The following is an 18,764-nucleotide window of genomic DNA, read 5'->3' on the forward strand; positions in this document are numbered from 1 at the left end:
AAAACAAATGCAGTATTACAATACACAACAATTGCAACAAACCTCCAAGCTAAAAGGTTTAGAATAAAAAATTATTTCCTTCAATTTCAAATGGCAAAGGAACAATCAAAGTTTTCACAAAATGAAAAGTTTTCTCATGGTTAGATTGTTTTGGATCAGCAAGCATTGCTTAAAAATTAGAACCAGAATGAAAGTTAAGAAATGCCTCTGCTCACAATAAAAATTCAGAAGTCTTGACCACAAACTTCTAGTGTTTAAGAGTCCTGGAGGGATATAGCATGGAAACAACGCCTTCAACTCAGGTGCACACCAACAATCAACTACCCACTTACATCAATCCAACATTTCTCCCAGATTATATTCTTCCCATATTCTCTTCAACCTCTCCCATATTCCAGGTCAATCATGATACCAATCTGCACATATTTGAGAAACAGAAGCAGCTGAAGAAAACCCAAGTGCTGACAGAGTTAAACTTGTGAGGCAGTGGCTCTGAAAGTTACAGCTGTGCATCATAGCCCATCAGTCCCAAGAGCTTCTCACCAATTCCTATTCATTTAGATACAGTGCAGAACTGGCCCTTCCAGCCCTTTGAGCTACACTGCTCAGCAACGCCCAATTTAACCCTAGCACTACATGGGTGAAATTACAATAACCAATTAACCTACTAATTAGTACGGAGGAAACAGGAGCACCAGGAGAAAACCTACACATTCCATGGGGAAGACATACAGACTCCTTACAGATGATGTCAGAATTCAAATCCAAACTCCGATGCACCAAACTGTAATACTGTCGCACTGTCTGCTACACTACCTTGGCACCCAGTTCTGATGCTTGGTGGCGATGTGTCTTCTCCATTTCTTTTTACATGTTGCCTCATGAGTTATTCATTAGTATTTTACAGCAACTGAAGTTTTGAACCCTGGTACATTTACCCTTTCTGTCCATTTCCCACCACCTCTTTGTTTTTAAGCAATTGTGCAATCTATATAAGCTTGAAAGTTAAATTTCTGCCTTATACAATTCTAGAAGTGAACTTTTTAATGTCATAGTCCTAAAATTTTGTATATTTTTTCTTGGGCACTAGCCTAAAGCTATATTCAAAAGGTGATGCCTCAAAACAGTGGCATCCATCTTGAAGAACCCTCACCACCCATGACACCTTCTCAGTGATACTATCAGGGAGGTGGTACAGGAGCCTGAAGACACACACTCAACAGCTTCTTCCCTATCACCATCTGAGGTCTGAACTACCCCACTACTTTGCTCTCTTTTGGTACTACAAAATTTTTATAGTCAGAGTCATAGGACACTACAGCACAGAAAGAGGCCCTCCTGCTCATTTAGTCCAGCCTGAGCTATTAATTTGTCCAGTCCCATCAACCTCACCCAGACCATAGCCCTCCATATCCCTCCCATCCAAATTTCTCTTAAACGTTGAAATCAAATCCACATCCATCACTTCTGCTAGCAGCTTGCTCCACACTCTCACCACCCTGAGTGAAGAAATTTCCCTCATGCTCCCCTTAAACATCCTTAACCCATGACCTCTAGCTCTAGTCTCCTCCAACCTCAGTGGGAAAAAGCCTGCTTGTAACTACCCTATCTATATCTCTCAACTTTGTATCTCTTTAAAAATCTCCCCTCATTTTCCTAACTGCTCAAGCTGTCAGACTGCATGGGGATCATGAGTGAACAGCCCTTTTCAAGTCCAGCCACAAATTCAATTACATTGAGGCCTGGACTCTATCCTGGCTACTCCAAGACATTAACTTCGTTGGTTTTTTAAGCCATTCCTGTGCAGCTTTGGCTTCATGTTTGTGGTCTTTCTCTTGCTGGAAAAGAAATCTTCTCTCAAGTCGCAGTTCTCTTGCAGACTGCATCAGGTTTTCCTCCAGGATTTCCCTGTATTTTGCTGCATTCATTTTACCCTCTACCTTCACAAGTCTTCCAGGGCCTGCTGCAGTGAAGCATCCCCACAGCATGATGCAGCCACCACCATGCTTCACAGTTGGGATGGAGTGTTTTTGATGATGTGTGGTGATCGGCTTACAACAAACATAGTGTTTAGTCTGATGGCCAAAATACTTGATTTTGGTTTCATCAGACCATAGAACCTTCTTTCAGCTGACTTCAGAGTCTCCCACATGCCTTCTAGCAAATTCTAGCCAAGACTTCATGTGAGCTTTTTTCAACAGTGGATTTCTCTTTACCACTCTCCCATAAAGCTGTGACTGGTGAAGCACCTGAGCAACAGTTGTTGTATGCGCAGTCTCTCCCATTTCAGCCACTGAAGCTTGTCATAGGTCTCATGGTGGCCCCTCTCACTAGTCCATTTCTTGCATGGTCACAGAGTTTTGGAGGATGGCCTCCTCTAGACAGATTTACAGCTGCGCTATATTCTATCCATTTCTTGATGAATGACTAAAGGGATATTCAGTGACTTGGAAATTTTCTTGTATCCATCTCCCGACTTGCGTTTTTCAATAACCTTGACAGAGTTGCTTGGAGAGTTCTTTTGTCTTCATGATGTAGTTTTTGCCAGGATATTGACTCACCAGTAGTTGGACCTTCCACACACAGGTATATTTTCACTACAATCAATTGAAGCACCTTGACTGCACACAGATGTTCTCCATTTAACTAATTATGTGACTTCCAAAACCAAATGGCTGCACCACTGATGATTTGGTGTGTCATATTAAAGGGGTTGAATACTTACGCAATTACTTTGTTTTATATTTAGATCACTTTGTAGAGATCCATTTTCACTTTAACACAAAAGTGTCTTTTTCTGTTAATCAGTGTCAAAAAAGCCAAATTAAATCCACCGTGATTCAATGTTGTAAAAAAAAACATGAAAACTTCCAAGGGTGGGGGGGGGGGGGGCAAATACATATTTATTTTTTTAAAACAGGCACTATATATAGCTAGGGTGCCCAAGACATTTGCACAGTACTGTATATTATGTCTTTCCAGTTACCAAATAACACTTAATACTACTGAACTAATACAAAGTCAAGTATTCTTATTTCTGTTTCTCAATCACCTTCCTATTTTAACCAATATACAGTACTGAGCAGAAATCTTAGGCACCCTAGCTATATACATGTGCCCAAGGATTCTTGCATGGTACTGCAGACAACCAACTCAGCACTGATCCCTGAAGCACACCAATAATCAAAAGCCTCCAGACAAAAAGGCAACCATCTACTACCACCCTCCAGTTTCTCCTACAAAGCCAATGTCTCATCCAGTTTACTACCTCATCTTGAAAGACAAGCCACTGAACCTACTTGACCAACCTCCCAAACAGGACCTTGCCAAAGGCCTTGCTAAAGTCCACGCAAAGCACATCCACTGTCTTTTCTTCATCAACTTTCCTGGTAACTTTATAAGACTGGTTAGAAACAACCTACCATGCACAAAGCCATGTTGACTCTCCCTAATCAGTCCGTGTCTATCCAAATACTCATGTATCCAGTCCCTTGGAACACCTTCAAATAACTTTCCCACTACTGATGGCAGGCTCACCGACACATAACTTCCTAGTTTATTCTTACAGCCTTTCTTAAAAAACAGAACAACATTGGCCATCCTCCAGTGTTTCACCCATTCCTCAGGCCCCTGCCATTTCTGTAGTCGCCTCCTACAGGGTCCAAGAGAAGACCTTGTTAGGCCCTAGAAATGTATACACCTCATTTGCCTCTAACCAGCAAACACCTGCTCCTCTGTAATCTGCACTCTGCATGACCTCGCTGCCGTTTTGCTTTGGTTCTGTAGACTCTTACCATCTCCCGAGTAAATATCTTTGTTCTAATCGCTATCCTTCTGTTCTTAAAGAATTTCTGAATCATTTACATATTTATCTCTGCCCATCTCAGCAAAACTGTAAACATATCAACTCTATTGCTATTGCCTGGAATTGGTGCCATTCAGATGAAGCAAGAGTTTTCTTTAATTCACATTTATACTTCCTTAAACGAGAAAACATCCTTGAGTCTTTGCAATATCCTCTTGAAAACCAGTGTCCTTCTCAGAAGGCGAAGCCTGATGATGCATGCAGCAGAATGGCAGAGGTTTTATTTTTAATTTCGAACTTCAAGTTCTACACAATTCCTGTATGGTTTTATAACAGTTCCCAGCAGCATGAAACATTGTCTTTAATGACCTGAGCACCCACTCATCCAAAATCTGCTCTTTTCCAGTCCGAGACTAGTTGGCATTCAATGTAGAATTATTGCTATTGTTTTTATGAATATTCCTCTAAACCAGTGACTGTATTCCTTGTGTGACGAAGCTCAAATTTCAACACAATTACTATTGTAAAGATTGTATTAGTTAGTAGAAAGAGTCCACAGAAGAGAATTCCATGTTTAATCAGTATCTCTTATTGTTAGTTTGCTCTTTGGTAACATAACTGAGTACCACTTGCTCTCCTTCTGCCAACTCCATGTTCCTTTAATCATACTGTATGGAAAGACTCAATGGGCTGAATGGCCTAATCCTGCTCTTAAAAAGATGGCATCCAACAACTCTCTTCCCCCGCCCCCACCCCCACAAAGCTTCTTCATATTAACTGTTTCTGGTCATGACCCTTCATCTGTTCTTTCATCCCTTCTCTTCCCACCATCCAGGGATCCAAAGTGTCTTTCTGAGTGAAGCAGCAATTCTCTTGCACTCCTTTCAATCTAGTGTACTACATTCAGTGTGGCCTCTTCTACAATGGAAAAATCATATGCAGACCTTAGTCTGCAGGAGTGATCCTGAGCTTCCTCTATCTGCCATTTTAAATCTTCATTGCACTCTGATCTCCCCCTGTGGCCTCCCCCACTGTTACAAATGAATACTGCAACTCCCTAACTTCAGTTAACTTGCTTCCTCTGTCTGTACCAGAGCTGGCCATTTCTATGCAAGTCATCCATTTGTGATTTTGGCTGACCTACCTTCACTGTTTCAACAGCCTCATACACTAGGCACATGCTACAATTCTGTTATTAGGGACACATAATGAAATATTTATTTACTTATTCATATAGTTTGCAACAGGCCCTTCCGGCCCAATGTGTCATATCACCCAGCAGACTCTTATTTAACACTAGCTTAATCATGGGACAATTTTAATGACCAATTAATCTACCAACTAATACATCTTTGGACTGTGGGAGGCAACTAGAGAACCTGGAGAAAACACATGTGGCTCATGGCTTACAAACTCCTCAATGAAAGCGCTAGAATTGAAGTCTGCACTCGAACTAACCACTAGGCTACGCGGTGCCTCCAACATATCTCATTTAATCTAGTCTCAGCCTGGTGCCAACGTTCCCTTTGTTCTATCCATTCCTACATCCACCTACAACTTACAATAATTATCTTTTTATCTTTTCTAGTTCTGAATAAGTCTATTTTAATCATTAACTGTTTCTCTTTCCAGAGATGCTGCCTGACCTGCTGAGTGTTTTGAGTATTGTGTTTTATTTCAGATTTACAGCATCTGTGGTCCTATAATTTCAATAAATCCACTCTTCTTGTAATGAATTTTAATTTTAAAAATCTGGAAAGTCTCTTTTTCTTACCTGGTGGCAATATAACTCTGAGAGAAGGCTGGCTGCTTCAAATTTGATATCTTCAAACTGTGAAATCTAACAAATTTGCATTAAGGATGTATAAGTCCACATTTCCCTTTCTCCACTCCAAAAAGAATTGGCTCAGAGGGCATAATGTTGAAGAACTAATGTATAAATTTCCACAATATTACTTAGAATCATGGCAATTGAATGATTTCCATACGGCAGAAAGCAATAAGACAGAAGTAACCATTAGGTACAACTAAATGAGCTTGAACAATACTTCAGCAAATAGAGAAAGCAGCACGTTCCAGCTTTCCCATGCAATGGGTCCAGTAAAAGTTGAGTAAAAAGAAACTTGAGAATCAACAAAAACACACTGCTTGAGAAAATGCAGAACCAGGCAGGAAACTTCAGGAGGCGGCAGGACAAAGAAGGAATTAAAAACAGAAGTGCATTGTAAACACAAGAGATTCTACAGAGGCTAGAAATCCAGTGGAATGAACATACACATGCGTACACAAAGAAAATGCTGGAAGAACACAACAGGTCAGGTAGTTTATATGGAGAAGAATAAACAGTCGACATTTCAGGCCAAGACCTTTCATCAAGACTGGAAAGGAAGATGGTTGGGGAAGAAGATCTCAGAAGACAAAGGTGGAAGGGGGTAAGGTAAAAAGTAAAGGGCTAGAGAAGTAGGAATCTTGACAGAAGAGGTGAGTGGATCTTGGGAGAAAGGAAGGAAGAGGGGCACCAGAGGGCTTTGATAGGTAGAAGAGAAGAGGTAGGGGCCAGAATGAGGACTAGAAGAGTGAAGGGGGAGGGAAAAAGAAAAAAGGGAAAGAAAATAAATTATGAGCTGCACCAACCAGCAGCCCACCTATTTAACACTTGCCTAATCACAGGATAACTTACGATGACCAATTAACCTACTAACCAGTACATCTTTGGAGGAAACCAGAGCACCCGGAGGAAAGCCACGCAGTTTTTGGGGAGAACATTCAAATACCTTATAGACGACGATAGAATTGAACTCCAAATTCCAGAATACCCTCAGGGTTTCTACTATCTGCTGTTATAGTGGCGCCCATAGTGAGAGATTTTTCTACCTACCCTAAGGCCGTGGACTCAAATGCCTATTTAATAATTTACTTTGCCATTCTTATTCAACAACGTTTGTAAATGTTCTGTGGTCTGGCTCTGAATCCATAAGTACTTCTGTAGGATCCAAGCAGCTATCAGCAGAGATGTTACAATGTGCTAGCTTGTTATATTCAGATCAAGCTAATTCAAGATTAGCAGGAAATATCTACGTTGAATAGCAAGATTTAAAAAGGATAGCAACACTTCAGCTTCTGCAATTATCTACCAGCTCTTCAAACGTGTGCCTTTTGGCTTGAGTAAAAAGGATACTTGCTGGGATATTAACCACTGAAAAAGAGGAAAACAAAATTAGTCACACTGGTTATGTTGCAATCAACGTTCACTCTAATTTTTTTTGAAACAGCTAAGCCAACTAACAACTTCTCAGAGCAGTAATTTTAAACAAAAATTTTTACAAGGCCTGAAAACTGCAAGGCACTTTAAAGGTTTTTTGTAATATGCACGTGAAACAAACAGAAACCACAACTTACAACACAAGTAAACAATGTCAGGCATTCTAAACAACTGACAGGCACATTGGCAGAAGTAAAATGTTTTAACTAGACAATGTAGGCGTTCAGCAGGCCGATGGTTTATAACAACCTATCATTGCGTTTATTGTTAAAATTTGTAACAGGTTGTAACTTGAAATACTGAAAATATAAATATGTTGGTGCACTAAAATATTTCAGAGATTGTAATATTTAGAAAATTTATCAATTATATTCATTAACAAATAATTACAAGGTACTTAACAATCATATTAGCATAGTTTCAAAATTATATTAGCAAGTTATAAAAGAAAATTCCAACTGCACGTCAAAGGATATGTGCACAGGAAAATTTCAGTTACTGCAGACTAATGTAGCTTAGAGGGAACAGTGGTTGCAGTCAGTTAAATTTACAGCTTGCTTTTAAGAGTTTAACATCAAACTCACTGAAGAAGAGAATCTATGCAGCAGCATTTCTTTATATCCATTTAATCTTTGGAAAATAACAAAAAGGTTTTAGTTATGGCTAGCACGAGACGGCATAGTTTTAAGGTGCTTGGAAGTAGGTACAGAGCAGATATCAGGGGTAAGTGTTTTGTTTTTTTTACTCAGAGAGTGGTCAGCGCATGGAATGGGCTGCCGGCGATGGTGGTGGACGCGGATATGATAGGGTTTTTTAAGAGACTCCTGGACAGGTATGTGAAGCTCAGAAAAACAGAGGACTGTGGGTAACCTTAGGTAACTTCACAGGTAAGGATGTGTTTGGCACAGCTTTGTGGGCCGAAGGACCTGTGTTGTGCGGCAGGTTTTTTTACGTTTCTATGTTATTTTCTGCCAGGTGCAACAGGGAAAGGAAAAGTCAATCTCACTACTTTCCCAATGAGAAAATCTGCAAATTCTGGAAATCCAAACAATACACACAAGATGCTTCGGCAGGAGAGTTTACCATGAAGGTACATTTCATTATTATCCCTCATTCTCCTTAAAAAGATCACTGGCAGGTCAGCTTTTCTGAACTACACTCCTAAAATATGGAATTCAGTATCTAAATCTTCACAGATTCAGTTGACACTTAAATGCCAGCATAAAACGTATCGATTTAACATTGCTTTTCACTAACAGCTTTGTCTTTTATTTTCATATTTGTGCTTTTATCCCATTGTAAAGCACTTAGAACTATATAGTCTGTATGAAAGGGCTCTATAAATAAGGTTATTATTATCTACAACTGTGTGATGTGCACATTATCAGTTAGAGCAAACTATTAGTTCTTCCAGGATTTGGGTTCCACTGGCAAAGCCCATCCCCTGGACTGAGCGACTTTCTGAGCCATTTAAGCATCATCCACATCATAAGGTTTGGAGATACAAATAGGACAGCCCAAGGAGAGAGGGCAGGACCTCTTACCTCAGGGACACAAATGCACTAGGTGGGAGTTTGCACACAACTTGTGGAATTGTGATCATTCTTTGAAATTCCAGATTGGTAGACACAAAGATCGCTTATATACATAGATTGCATGCCCATGGTGACTCTAGGCACAGGAGTGCCTGTACATAAGGTGTATGACACAAAATGTTAAAGTAGTGGTGGGGGGCATGGAGGGGTGGAGGTGTTGATCAGCCTTATTGCTTGATGAAAATAGCTGTTTTTGAGTCTTGTGGTCCTGGTGTCGATGCTACGTAGCCTCTTCCCCATTGGGAGTGGGACAAACAGTCCATAAACAAGGTGGGTGGGTGAGATCCTTCATGATGTTACTGGCCCTTTTTTTGGCATCTTTCTGTAAAGACAGTATGTCCTTGACACCGGATAGGCTGTTGACAGTGATACAGTTTTGATTACCCATTGTAGAGCTATCCTGTCTGGTGCTTTGATAAAAATTGCGGGGTTAAAGGGGATATGCCAAATTCCTTCAACCTCCTGAAGTAGACACTGGTAAGCACACTTGGCAGTGGTGTCAACATGGTTGGACTAGGGAAGCCCTCAACCTCTACACATGAGCATGTGCACCACACACTCCTCCCAGCCCCAAAGACGATAGGAAACTCTTGTTTTGTTGACATTGAGGTGAAGATAGCCATCGTAGCACCATGTCACCAAACTCTCTATTTTTTTTCTATACTCTGGGTCATCATTATAAGACATAGCCCACTACCTTCGGTATCATCTGCAAACTTGCAGATAGAGCTGGAGCAGAATTTTACTGCACAGTCATGAGTGCACAGGGAAGGGGGGGAAGATGCAGACTTGTAGATAATTGTGGCAAACATATTGCTGCCTATCCTTACTGACCGTGGTCTGTAGGTCAGGAAACCAAGGATCCAGTTACAATGGCAGATATTGAATCTCTGGTCTAGGAGTTTGCAATGTTTGGTTTGAATTACAGTATTGAACTCAATAAACAAGAGGCTAAGGTAGGTATCTATGCTGTCCAGAGAGAGCAGTGTAGGGCCAGGAAGATGGCATCTGCCATTGACCTGGTTCAGCAGATGAACTGCAGTGAGGTTGTCAGGGAGGCTGGAGTTGAACTGTGTCATGACCAGCCACTCAAAGCATCTCATGATGGTGGATGACAAGAGTCACAGGGCAGTAGTCATAAGGCACGTTATCTTGACATTCTTAGGTACTGATATGATAGTGGTCTTCTTAAAGAAGGTACAAACAGCAGACTGAAACAGAGAGAGGATAAAAATGTTTGCAAATATCTTTACCATCTGATCTGTGCAGGATCTAAGGACACCTCAGGGTCAAATGTTTTCCAAAGGTTCACTTTCCATAATACTATGGGGTTAAATGCATTGAAGTCTGTCACAGTGGGCAGTGGCATACCAACCCCCTTCTGTTCAAAACGTGCATAGAATGCATTAAGCTTATTGGGAAAGGAAGCACTTGTCAGCAATGCTACCCAACTTCGTATTGTAGCCTAATGTAGCATGTAAACCTTGTACAACTGACAGCATTTCAGGGCCCCAATTTTGGACCAATATTTTGTCTTAGCATCCCTGGTAGTTTTAGAGGTTATATTTCAATTTCTTCTAAAGACCAGGGTCACCTGATTTGAATGCTGCATTTCTGGACTAGGGAGTGGATCTCCTGGTTATTCGGGACTTTCAGTTTGGGAACACCGCATTTGTCACAGTCCTTGAGACCCTTACTGATAAAGTCTGTGATGGGGTGACATTCTAATCCAAGCTGGCTGCGTAGTCTTTGAAAATGAACTAATCTACTAACTCAGCAGTCATGTAGAATTTCCTCAGACCAGCACTGTCTGGTGATCTGAATTGCTAAGTGTTTGGTGGGGGGGGGGGGGGGGGGAAAGGGAGAGAAGAGTCATTTGGTAGGCATCTTTAATGGTTGTGTAGCAATTAGAGTACTTGGGCCCTTGGCTGTGTCAATTTGACCAAGAAAGAACTCTATAAAAATCACACCAGTTGGTGCTTCAACTGTTACCTCCATTACCCTTCCATGCACTGAATTTCAGACCACTATTATCCTCTGATGTGGAGTACAAAAACGTTCACTAATGCTCTAATCCTCCCATCAATTACTTTAAAGAGATGCCCTGCTTTCCGATCCTTCCAAGGGAAATTGGTCCTTCATCATAGACATACCCAATGTAATAATGAATATCTCAACAAGTTTACTCAAACCTCCTGTTCCAAAATAAATGCCATCATATCCCATCTTTCCTCATTGTACAGTTTTCCAGGCCCAGCCTCATTTCGATGCATCTTCTCTACATGTTTTCTATTTTAAATTGCATCTTCTTTGCAAAATGGTGACCTAGGAAGTAATCAAGCTGTGGTCTAACTGCTATTGTAAACAGCTCCTTGTTCTTGTGGCCTTAGTTAATGATGATAACACCCTGAATACTTGCAAATTCCCCTCTGCATCTGTGTACAAATTCTGTCCGATGGGTTAAGAATGTTATCTGTGATCTGAAACTCTGAGCTTGACAAAGCAAGTTTAGACCTCAATTGGAGGGGGGGGGGGGGGGGGTGCAGGGAGGATCTCACTGAAACCTATCGAATACTGAAAGGCCTAGACAGAGTAGATGTGAAGAGGATGTTTCCAATAGCGGGGGAGTCTTGGGACCAGTGGGTACAACCTCAGAATAGAGAGACATCCATTTAGAATAGAGATGGAGGAATTTCTTTAGTCAGAGGATAATGAATCTCTGTAGTTCATTGCCACAGATGGCTGTGAAGAGCAAGTTGAGTGTATTTAAAGCGGAGGTTGATAGGTTCTATATTAATCAGAATAGAACATAGAAGGGGGTTAAGAGGTATAATGGATCAGCCATTATGAAATGGCAGAGCATGCTCTATGTACTGAATGGCCTAATTCTGCTCCTATGTTTTAAGGTCTTGTGACCCAAACACATCTTTTATGAGATATGCTAGTGTTCAAGTTGTACTGTGGAGTTCAGAAACTTTCACCAGTGCCCTAGAGATACAAGTTTTAATCTCCTCACAGCCCTGAGGAATTTAATGAAGCCAGAACAGATAAAGAGAGGGCAATTTCAGTAATGGTCACAGTGATGCTACTGATTGTTATCAAACACTTCTCTTGGTAAATTGATTTATTATTGTCACGTGTATTGAGGTGAGGTAAAAAAATTTGTTTAGTATGCTTTCAATACAGATCATTTCTACAGTGCTTTGTAGAACAAGAGAAAACAGAATGTGGAATAATTCACTACTCAGTCTGATGGCTATCCAACTTCAAACCCATAAATATAGCTCAGTCTTTAATGCCTTCCCAGTTCACAGGCAATTAGGTTAGGATACAAATATTGCAACTGACAGTGAGGTCCGCATCCTATGAAAGCATAAAATGCTCAACATTTACTGTCCCATCTCACAAGCAATAAATGGCTACATGTTGTAAACTGTGCTACTGTTACCCAAAGAACCATATCAAGCAGTGTCACTGTGCTCAGGAAACCAGAAATTTGAGAATGAACAGAGAAAAGAAAGAAATTAAGATGCATAATCAATTATGTGAAGATGTAGATAACAGGCAAGTTATTGCATGAAGAGTGTGAGATTCAGTACATCACTTCCAGGCACTATTCCGGTATCCACAGCACAAGGACACTGACATGGTACTAAGGACAAGTAAGAAATAAGATATTGGTCAAGATCAGTGACCCCAGAATCACACAAGTCTCTCAATTGCAAGCAGCTGACAAGACAAGAGGACTCTTGAAACTCAAAAACCACAAGTGCTAGAGCAGGAGCTCCCAAGCCTGGGGTCCGCAGAACCCTCAGTTAATAATAGGGGCTCATGGCATAAAAAAACATTGGCAACCCCTGTGGCACAGGGTCAATGCCAGTAAACAATGAATGTGTACAGTCACAGAAGATGTAGCATGAATGGTTCAAACCCTTATTTTTGACTGAAATACAGGCTTTATAAATGCAATTGTGCTTAATTGATCTTTAACCAACTATAACAGATGTATAACAATTGTTTGAAGCCATTGTGTGATCATATACACGATTTTTTTTAAATCACAAGAATTTAGCTTCCAAGTACATCAAACAAAAAGATCATTCACAGGAAAGTAGACATGATAGCAGTCATTTGATTAAAAACGGAACCAAAAAGCAATTTTATTAACTGGAAAGAGGAGTGTACCACTCATCTCCCTCCTCCACTCTCAAACACGTCAGCAGATTTTGCTGAGGACTGGGAAAGGAGGGCATTGCTCCCCATCCACTGGTAGTGGATGACAGGGAGGAATCACAAGACAAAATACATGCATTCATTTTACTGCTAGCAATGCTTTTTTTGCCCACTTAAAGATGCCAAATCACCTCTCTCCAAACACCATAATCATAACTCAAAAAGTGGCACTCGTAACTTTTCCCACATTTTTCTAAACTAACATTTACATCATATTTCTCATCTAAATGATGCCTTGGTTATACCACCGGCTTGTTTCTTTTCCAGAACTCTACAAAGGCCAGGGTTGTATATGGTGGTGTTATGTATTTTGATAACAAATTTGCTTTGATCCACACATCTCACTTCATCCCCACTCAACAGTAAATGTGACAGGGATGTTAGCTCTTAAACAGAACTTGTTAATCTACTACATGTTTGTTTGAGGAATGACTGCGCAAGCGCATAGATGTCAGCGAGTTAGACCGGCGGGAAGAGTTTAAAAAGAAGACAGCTTTATAGAGTGGGGAACAGAATCAAGGGAAGTCAGAGTAGGAGGCTCAACGGGGCTTCAGCGATAATGAGTCAAGGCGAGGTAAGTTACTTGTGAAGAAAAGGAATAGGAAGTATGTCTGAGGTTGGTGTTCTGTACTGAATGTCAGATGTGGGAAGTCCGATAGACTCCCAGCCTTCCGGATGGCCATATCAGGTGCATCAAGCTGCAGCTCCAGACCTTCATCTGGTCAGGGAAAGTGAAGAGGTGATAGAGAAGAGCTATAGGCAAGAAGTCAGACTGGGGCCTCAGGAGACAAATAAATGGGTAACAGTCAGGAGAGGGAAGGGCAAGAGTCAGATACTAGAGAGTACCCCTGGGGGCTGTTCCTCTTAACAATAAGTACTCCTACTTGAGTACTGTTTAGGGAGGTGAGGGACCTACATGGGGGGAAGCAACAAAGGCCACACTTCTGGCACTGTGGCTCAGAAGGGTAGGGAAAGGAAGAGGATGGCAGCAGTGATAGGGGATTCTACAGTGGGGGGGGGGGGGGGTCAGACAGGTGATTCTGTGGACACTGGAAAGAAACACAGATGGATGTTTGCCTCCAGGTGCCAAGGTCTTGAAGTGGGAAAGAGAACAGCCAGAGGTCGTGGTATATATTGGTACCAACGACATAGGTAGGAAAAAGGAGGAGGTCCTGAAAAAAGACTATGTGGAGTAAGGAAGGAAGTTGAGATGCAGGACCTCAAAGGTAGTAATCTCAGGATTATTGCCTATGCCACACGACAGTGAGTATAGGAATAGAATGAGGTGGAGGATTAATGCGTGGCTGAGGGATTGGAGCAGGGGGCAGAGATTCAGATATCTGGATCATTGGGACCCCTTTTGGGGCAGGAGTGACCAGTACAAAAAGGAGGGGTTGCACTTGAATCCAAAGGGGACCAATATCCTGGCAGGGAGGTTTGCTAAGGCTATTGGTGAGAGTTTAAACTAGAATTGCTGGGGTGTGGGAACTGAAGAGATGGAGGAAGGGGCAGTTGGCTCACCAATTGAGAAAGCTTGTAGACAGTGTGAGAGGGAGGATAGGCAGGTGATAGAGAAGGGATATGATTAGACTGATGGTTTGAGATGTGTCCACTTTAATGCAAGGAGTATCATAAACAAAGCAGATGGGCTTAGAGCGTGGATCAGTACTTGGAACTATGATGCTGTGGCCATTACAGAGACTTGGGTGGCTCAGGGGCAGGAATGGTTACTTAGAATGCCAAGCTTTAGATATTTTACAAAGGACAGGGAGGGAGGCAAAAGAGATAGGGGCGTGGCACTGCTGAGCAGAGATAGTGTCATTGCTACAGAAAAGGAGGAAGTCATGGAGGGATTGTCTACGGAGTCTCTGTGGGTGGAGGTTAGGAACAGGAAGGGGTCAATAACTCTACAGTAAGTCTTACTTCAGTGGTTGATAAGTTGATGGAGAAGCTCCTGAGAGGAAGGATTTATGAATATTTGGAGATGCACAATATGATTAGGAATAGTCAGCATGGCTTTGTCAAAGGCAGGTTGTGCCTCATGAGCCTGATTGTGTATTTTGTCGATGTGACTAACCACATTGATGAAGGTCGAGCAGTAGATGTAGTGTACATGGATTTCAGCAAGGCATTTAATAAGGTACCCCATGCAAGGCTTTTTGAGAAAGTAAGGAGGCATGGGATCCAAGGGGACCTTGCTTTGTGGATCCAGAATTGGCTTGCCCACGGAAGGCAAAGAGTGATTGTAAATGGGTCATATTCTGCAAGGAGATTAGGGACCAGTGGCGTAGCTCAGGGATCTGTTCTGGGACCCCTTCTCTTCGAGATTTTTATAAGTGACCTGGATGAGGAAGTGGAGGGATGGGTTTGTAAATTTGCTGATGACACAAAGGTTGGGGGTGTTGTGGATAGTGTGGAGTGCTGTCAGAGGTTACAGCAGGACAGTGATAGGATGCAACATTGGGTCGAGAAGTGGCAGATGGAGTTTAACCCAGATAAGTTTGAGGTGGTTCATTTCGGTAGGTCAAATATGATGGCAGAATATAGTATTAATGGTAAGACTCTTGGCAGTATAGCAGATCAGAAGGATCTTGGGGTCTGAGTCCATAGGACATTCAAAGCTGCTGCACAGGTTGACTTCGTGGTTAAGGCGGCATACGGTGCATTGGCCTTCAACAACCGTGGGATTGAGATCAAGAGCCGCGAGGTAATAATACAGCTTTATAGGACCCTGGTCAGACCCTACTTGGGAGTACTGTGCTCAGTTCTAGTCACCTCATACAGGAAGGACATGGAAACCATAGAAGGGGTGCAGGGGAGATTTACAAGGATGTTGCCTGGATTGGGGAGCATACCTTATGAGAATAGGTTGAGTGAACTCAGCCTTTTCTCCTGAGAGGTGACCTGATAGAGGTGTTTAAGATGATGAGAGGCACTGATCGTGTGGAGAATCAGAAGCTTTTTCCCCAGAGCTGAAATGGCTAACATGACAGGGCACAGTTTTAAGGTTCTTGGAAGTAGGTACAGAAGGGTTGTCAGGGGTAAGTTTTTAATGTAGAGAGTGGTGAGTGCGTGGAATGGGCTGCTGGCAACAGATGTGGAGGACGATACAATAGGGTCTTTTAAGAGACCCTAAGATAGGAGCATGGAGAGAAAAATAGAGGGCTATGGGTAATCCTGGGTAATTTCTAAAGTAAGTACATGTTCGGCACAGCACTGTGGGCCGAAGGGCCTGTATTGTGCTGTAGGTTTTCTATGTTACCTCTCTAAGTGACAATGTATTAAGATAACATTTCGGGTCTCCTTCAATTATAAATTTTCTTTTGATATTGTTGACATAAAAATTATCCTAAAATCCTGATCAATGTGAACTCAATCACTGACAAATTCAACCTGGTTGTGCATATCGGTCACTATTGCAAATTGACAACTGCGAAACTACATTCCGAAGGGTACGGAGAGTAAATCTTTGGCTGTTATGCACTATCAACACAAGACAAGAGCTGCTGCAAGTGGAACTCTTCTTAAATACACTGCAGATTGAATGGAGTCAGCGAAAAAATAAAACGCCATTCAGTAAGTGTACTGCCCTGCATCCGAGACAACTGTTGTAAAAGTACTCCTAATGACGGTTTTGGGGCTAAGTGAAAATGTGAAAACTACCAGGACTGTGAGAGTAGGGCAGAGTGCCGGCAGACTGCGAGTAGGGTTGGAAAAGGGTACAGGTATTGGCTGTGGAGATCGTCTAGGAGTGGGTAGAGGACAGAAAGGAACTAAAGAGTGGAAGTTGGGCAGGGGAGCAGGGGTGAGGATGGGGCAGAGGAGTCGGGGATAGAGGATCAGGAAGCAGAGGAGTCGGGGATAGAGGATCAGGAAGCAGAGGAGTCGGGGATAGAGGATCAGGAAGCAGAGGAGTCGGGGATAGAGGATCAGGAAGCAGAGGAGTCGGGGATAGAGGATCAGGAAGCAGAGGAGTCGGGGATAGAGGATCAGGAAGCAGAGGAGTCGGGGATAGAGGATCAGGAAGCAGAGGAGTCGGGGATAGAGGATCAGGAGGCAGAGGAGTCGGGGATAGAGGATCAGGAGGCAGAGGAGTCGGGGATAGAGGATCAGGAGGCAGAGGAGTCGGGGATAGAGGATCAGGAGAATTAGGGATTGAGGATCAGGGGGCAGAGGGCGGATCTCTGCACTAATCCTTGCTACATACACCGTTCTGCGCCACCCTCCCCACTGCTCACCGCCTTCTCGAGGTGCGAGCGGGCCTGTTCCGTGTTCTTAGTGTGGTGATACAAGACGCTGCCGAGCTGCAGGTGGGTGCGGGCCTCGATGCGCTGCGACGGCTTGAACTGGAAGATGGCCTGCAGGCAATGCACGCACAATTTGATCTTGGGTGGGCTGGCCGTGCGGAAGTTCTCAGCGAAGCCCAGCAAGGCCAAATACCAGGCGTCCGTATATTGAGGCGGCTGCTGCGGAGCCTGGGGCTGAGGCTGTGCTTGCGGTGGCTGCTGGTGAGGGCCGCTAGCGCCAACCGCCGCCATTTTACCCGCATCCGCGACAAACATCGCGAGAGGTGGCAGCGGCCCGAGAGCTGGCGTCGTGGGGGCGGGACTTGGGGTGCCCGGTGACGTCATGGGAATACCTATAAATTGGGCAGACGGACAGGTGTAGACCGAGGGGCAAAGATATTACAGAAATTAAATAGTTATCAGATACTGAAAATGAGATTTACACCTCACTCAGAGAGAAGTGAGAGTGTGGAATAAGCTGCCAGCGCAAGTGATGCATGTGAGCTCGATTTCAATGTTTGGATAGGTAGGTGGACGGTAAGGGTATTGGGAGTAGGCAGTTTAAATGGTTCGGTATGGACTTGATGGGCCGAATAGACCGTTTCTGTGCTGTACTTTGCTGTGACTCTGTCACACGTTGATAAGAAGAGTGGAAAAAGTAGAGTACGAAATTAATTGCCGAATTACATAACACCGACACTGAACTGGTACCACAACTATGGACTCACTTTAAAGGACTCTACAACTTATGTTCTATTGCTTATTTAATTTTATCCCCTTTTTGGTTTGTTGCCTTTCGTATATTGGTTGCTTCTCAGTCTTTGTTGTGCAATCCACAATGATAACCCTGATTTTTTCCTAACCTAATCTCGAGACAATTGATAATGACCAATTAACCTACTAAACTAGTGCATTTTTTGAGGGGAGGATGTACAGTCTCTTTACGGAACCGCGCCGGTATTGAACTCTGAACTCCGTGAGCTCTGAGTTGTAATAGCGTCGCACTCAGCGCTCGTTTTCATTAATTCTATTGTGTTTCTTTGCGCTTACTATGCACGCCCGCAAGAAAGTGATCAGGGTAGTGTATGGTGACAAATAATAAATTTACTTTGAACCTGTATTTATATTATACTTAGATAGATAGATAGATACTTTATTCATCCCCAAGGGGAAATTCAACATTTTTCCAGTGTCCCATACACTTATTGTAGCAAAACTAATTATATACAGTATTTAACTCAGTATAAATATGATATGCATCTAAAATCACCCTCCCAAAAAGCATTAATAAATAGCTTTTAAAAAGTTCTTAAATGGTTTACTAAAGTGCATTGAGTGGCAACTTAAGCTCAGTCCTAACCCCGGCACTTTAACATGTTTTGCCCCTGGTGGTTGAATTGTAGAGCCGAATGGCGTTGGGGAGTAATGATTTCTTCCCCGGATTAAGAATATGCCATTTAATACAGTTTTTGAACCGAGTCAATTAAGAATTTCAAAATGAAATCGAATAGGCATTCGGATGAGGGGAGAGGATGAAAGGTAATGACGCTGTGATTTATTAAATTGTAATTTATTTGTGAACA

The 18,764-nt window shown here is 42.4% G+C and overlaps 1 protein-coding gene across 1 annotated transcript in view; it reads right to left on the reverse strand.

Moving 5' to 3' along the window:
• Positions 1-17,470, reverse strand: part of mau2 (MAU2 sister chromatid cohesion factor) — a 72,479-nt gene extending 55,009 nt beyond the window's left edge. The window contains exons 1-3 of the mRNA XM_059990987.1: positions 17,134-17,470; positions 6,984-7,001; positions 5,580-5,645 (exon numbers count right to left, since the gene is read on the reverse strand). Coding sequence (XP_059846970.1) covers positions 5,580-5,645; positions 6,984-7,001; positions 17,134-17,457 — 408 coding nt within the window. The 5' untranslated portion in view covers positions 17,458-17,470. The remainder of the gene's footprint in view (positions 1-5,579; positions 5,646-6,983; positions 7,002-17,133) is intronic.
• Between the last annotated feature and the right edge of the window lie 1,294 nt (positions 17,471-18,764).

Source organism: Hypanus sabinus, chromosome 16 (genome assembly GCF_030144855.1).
Source record: "Hypanus sabinus isolate sHypSab1 chromosome 16, sHypSab1.hap1, whole genome shotgun sequence".
Lineage (NCBI taxonomy): Eukaryota > Metazoa > Chordata > Chondrichthyes > Myliobatiformes > Dasyatidae > Hypanus > Hypanus sabinus.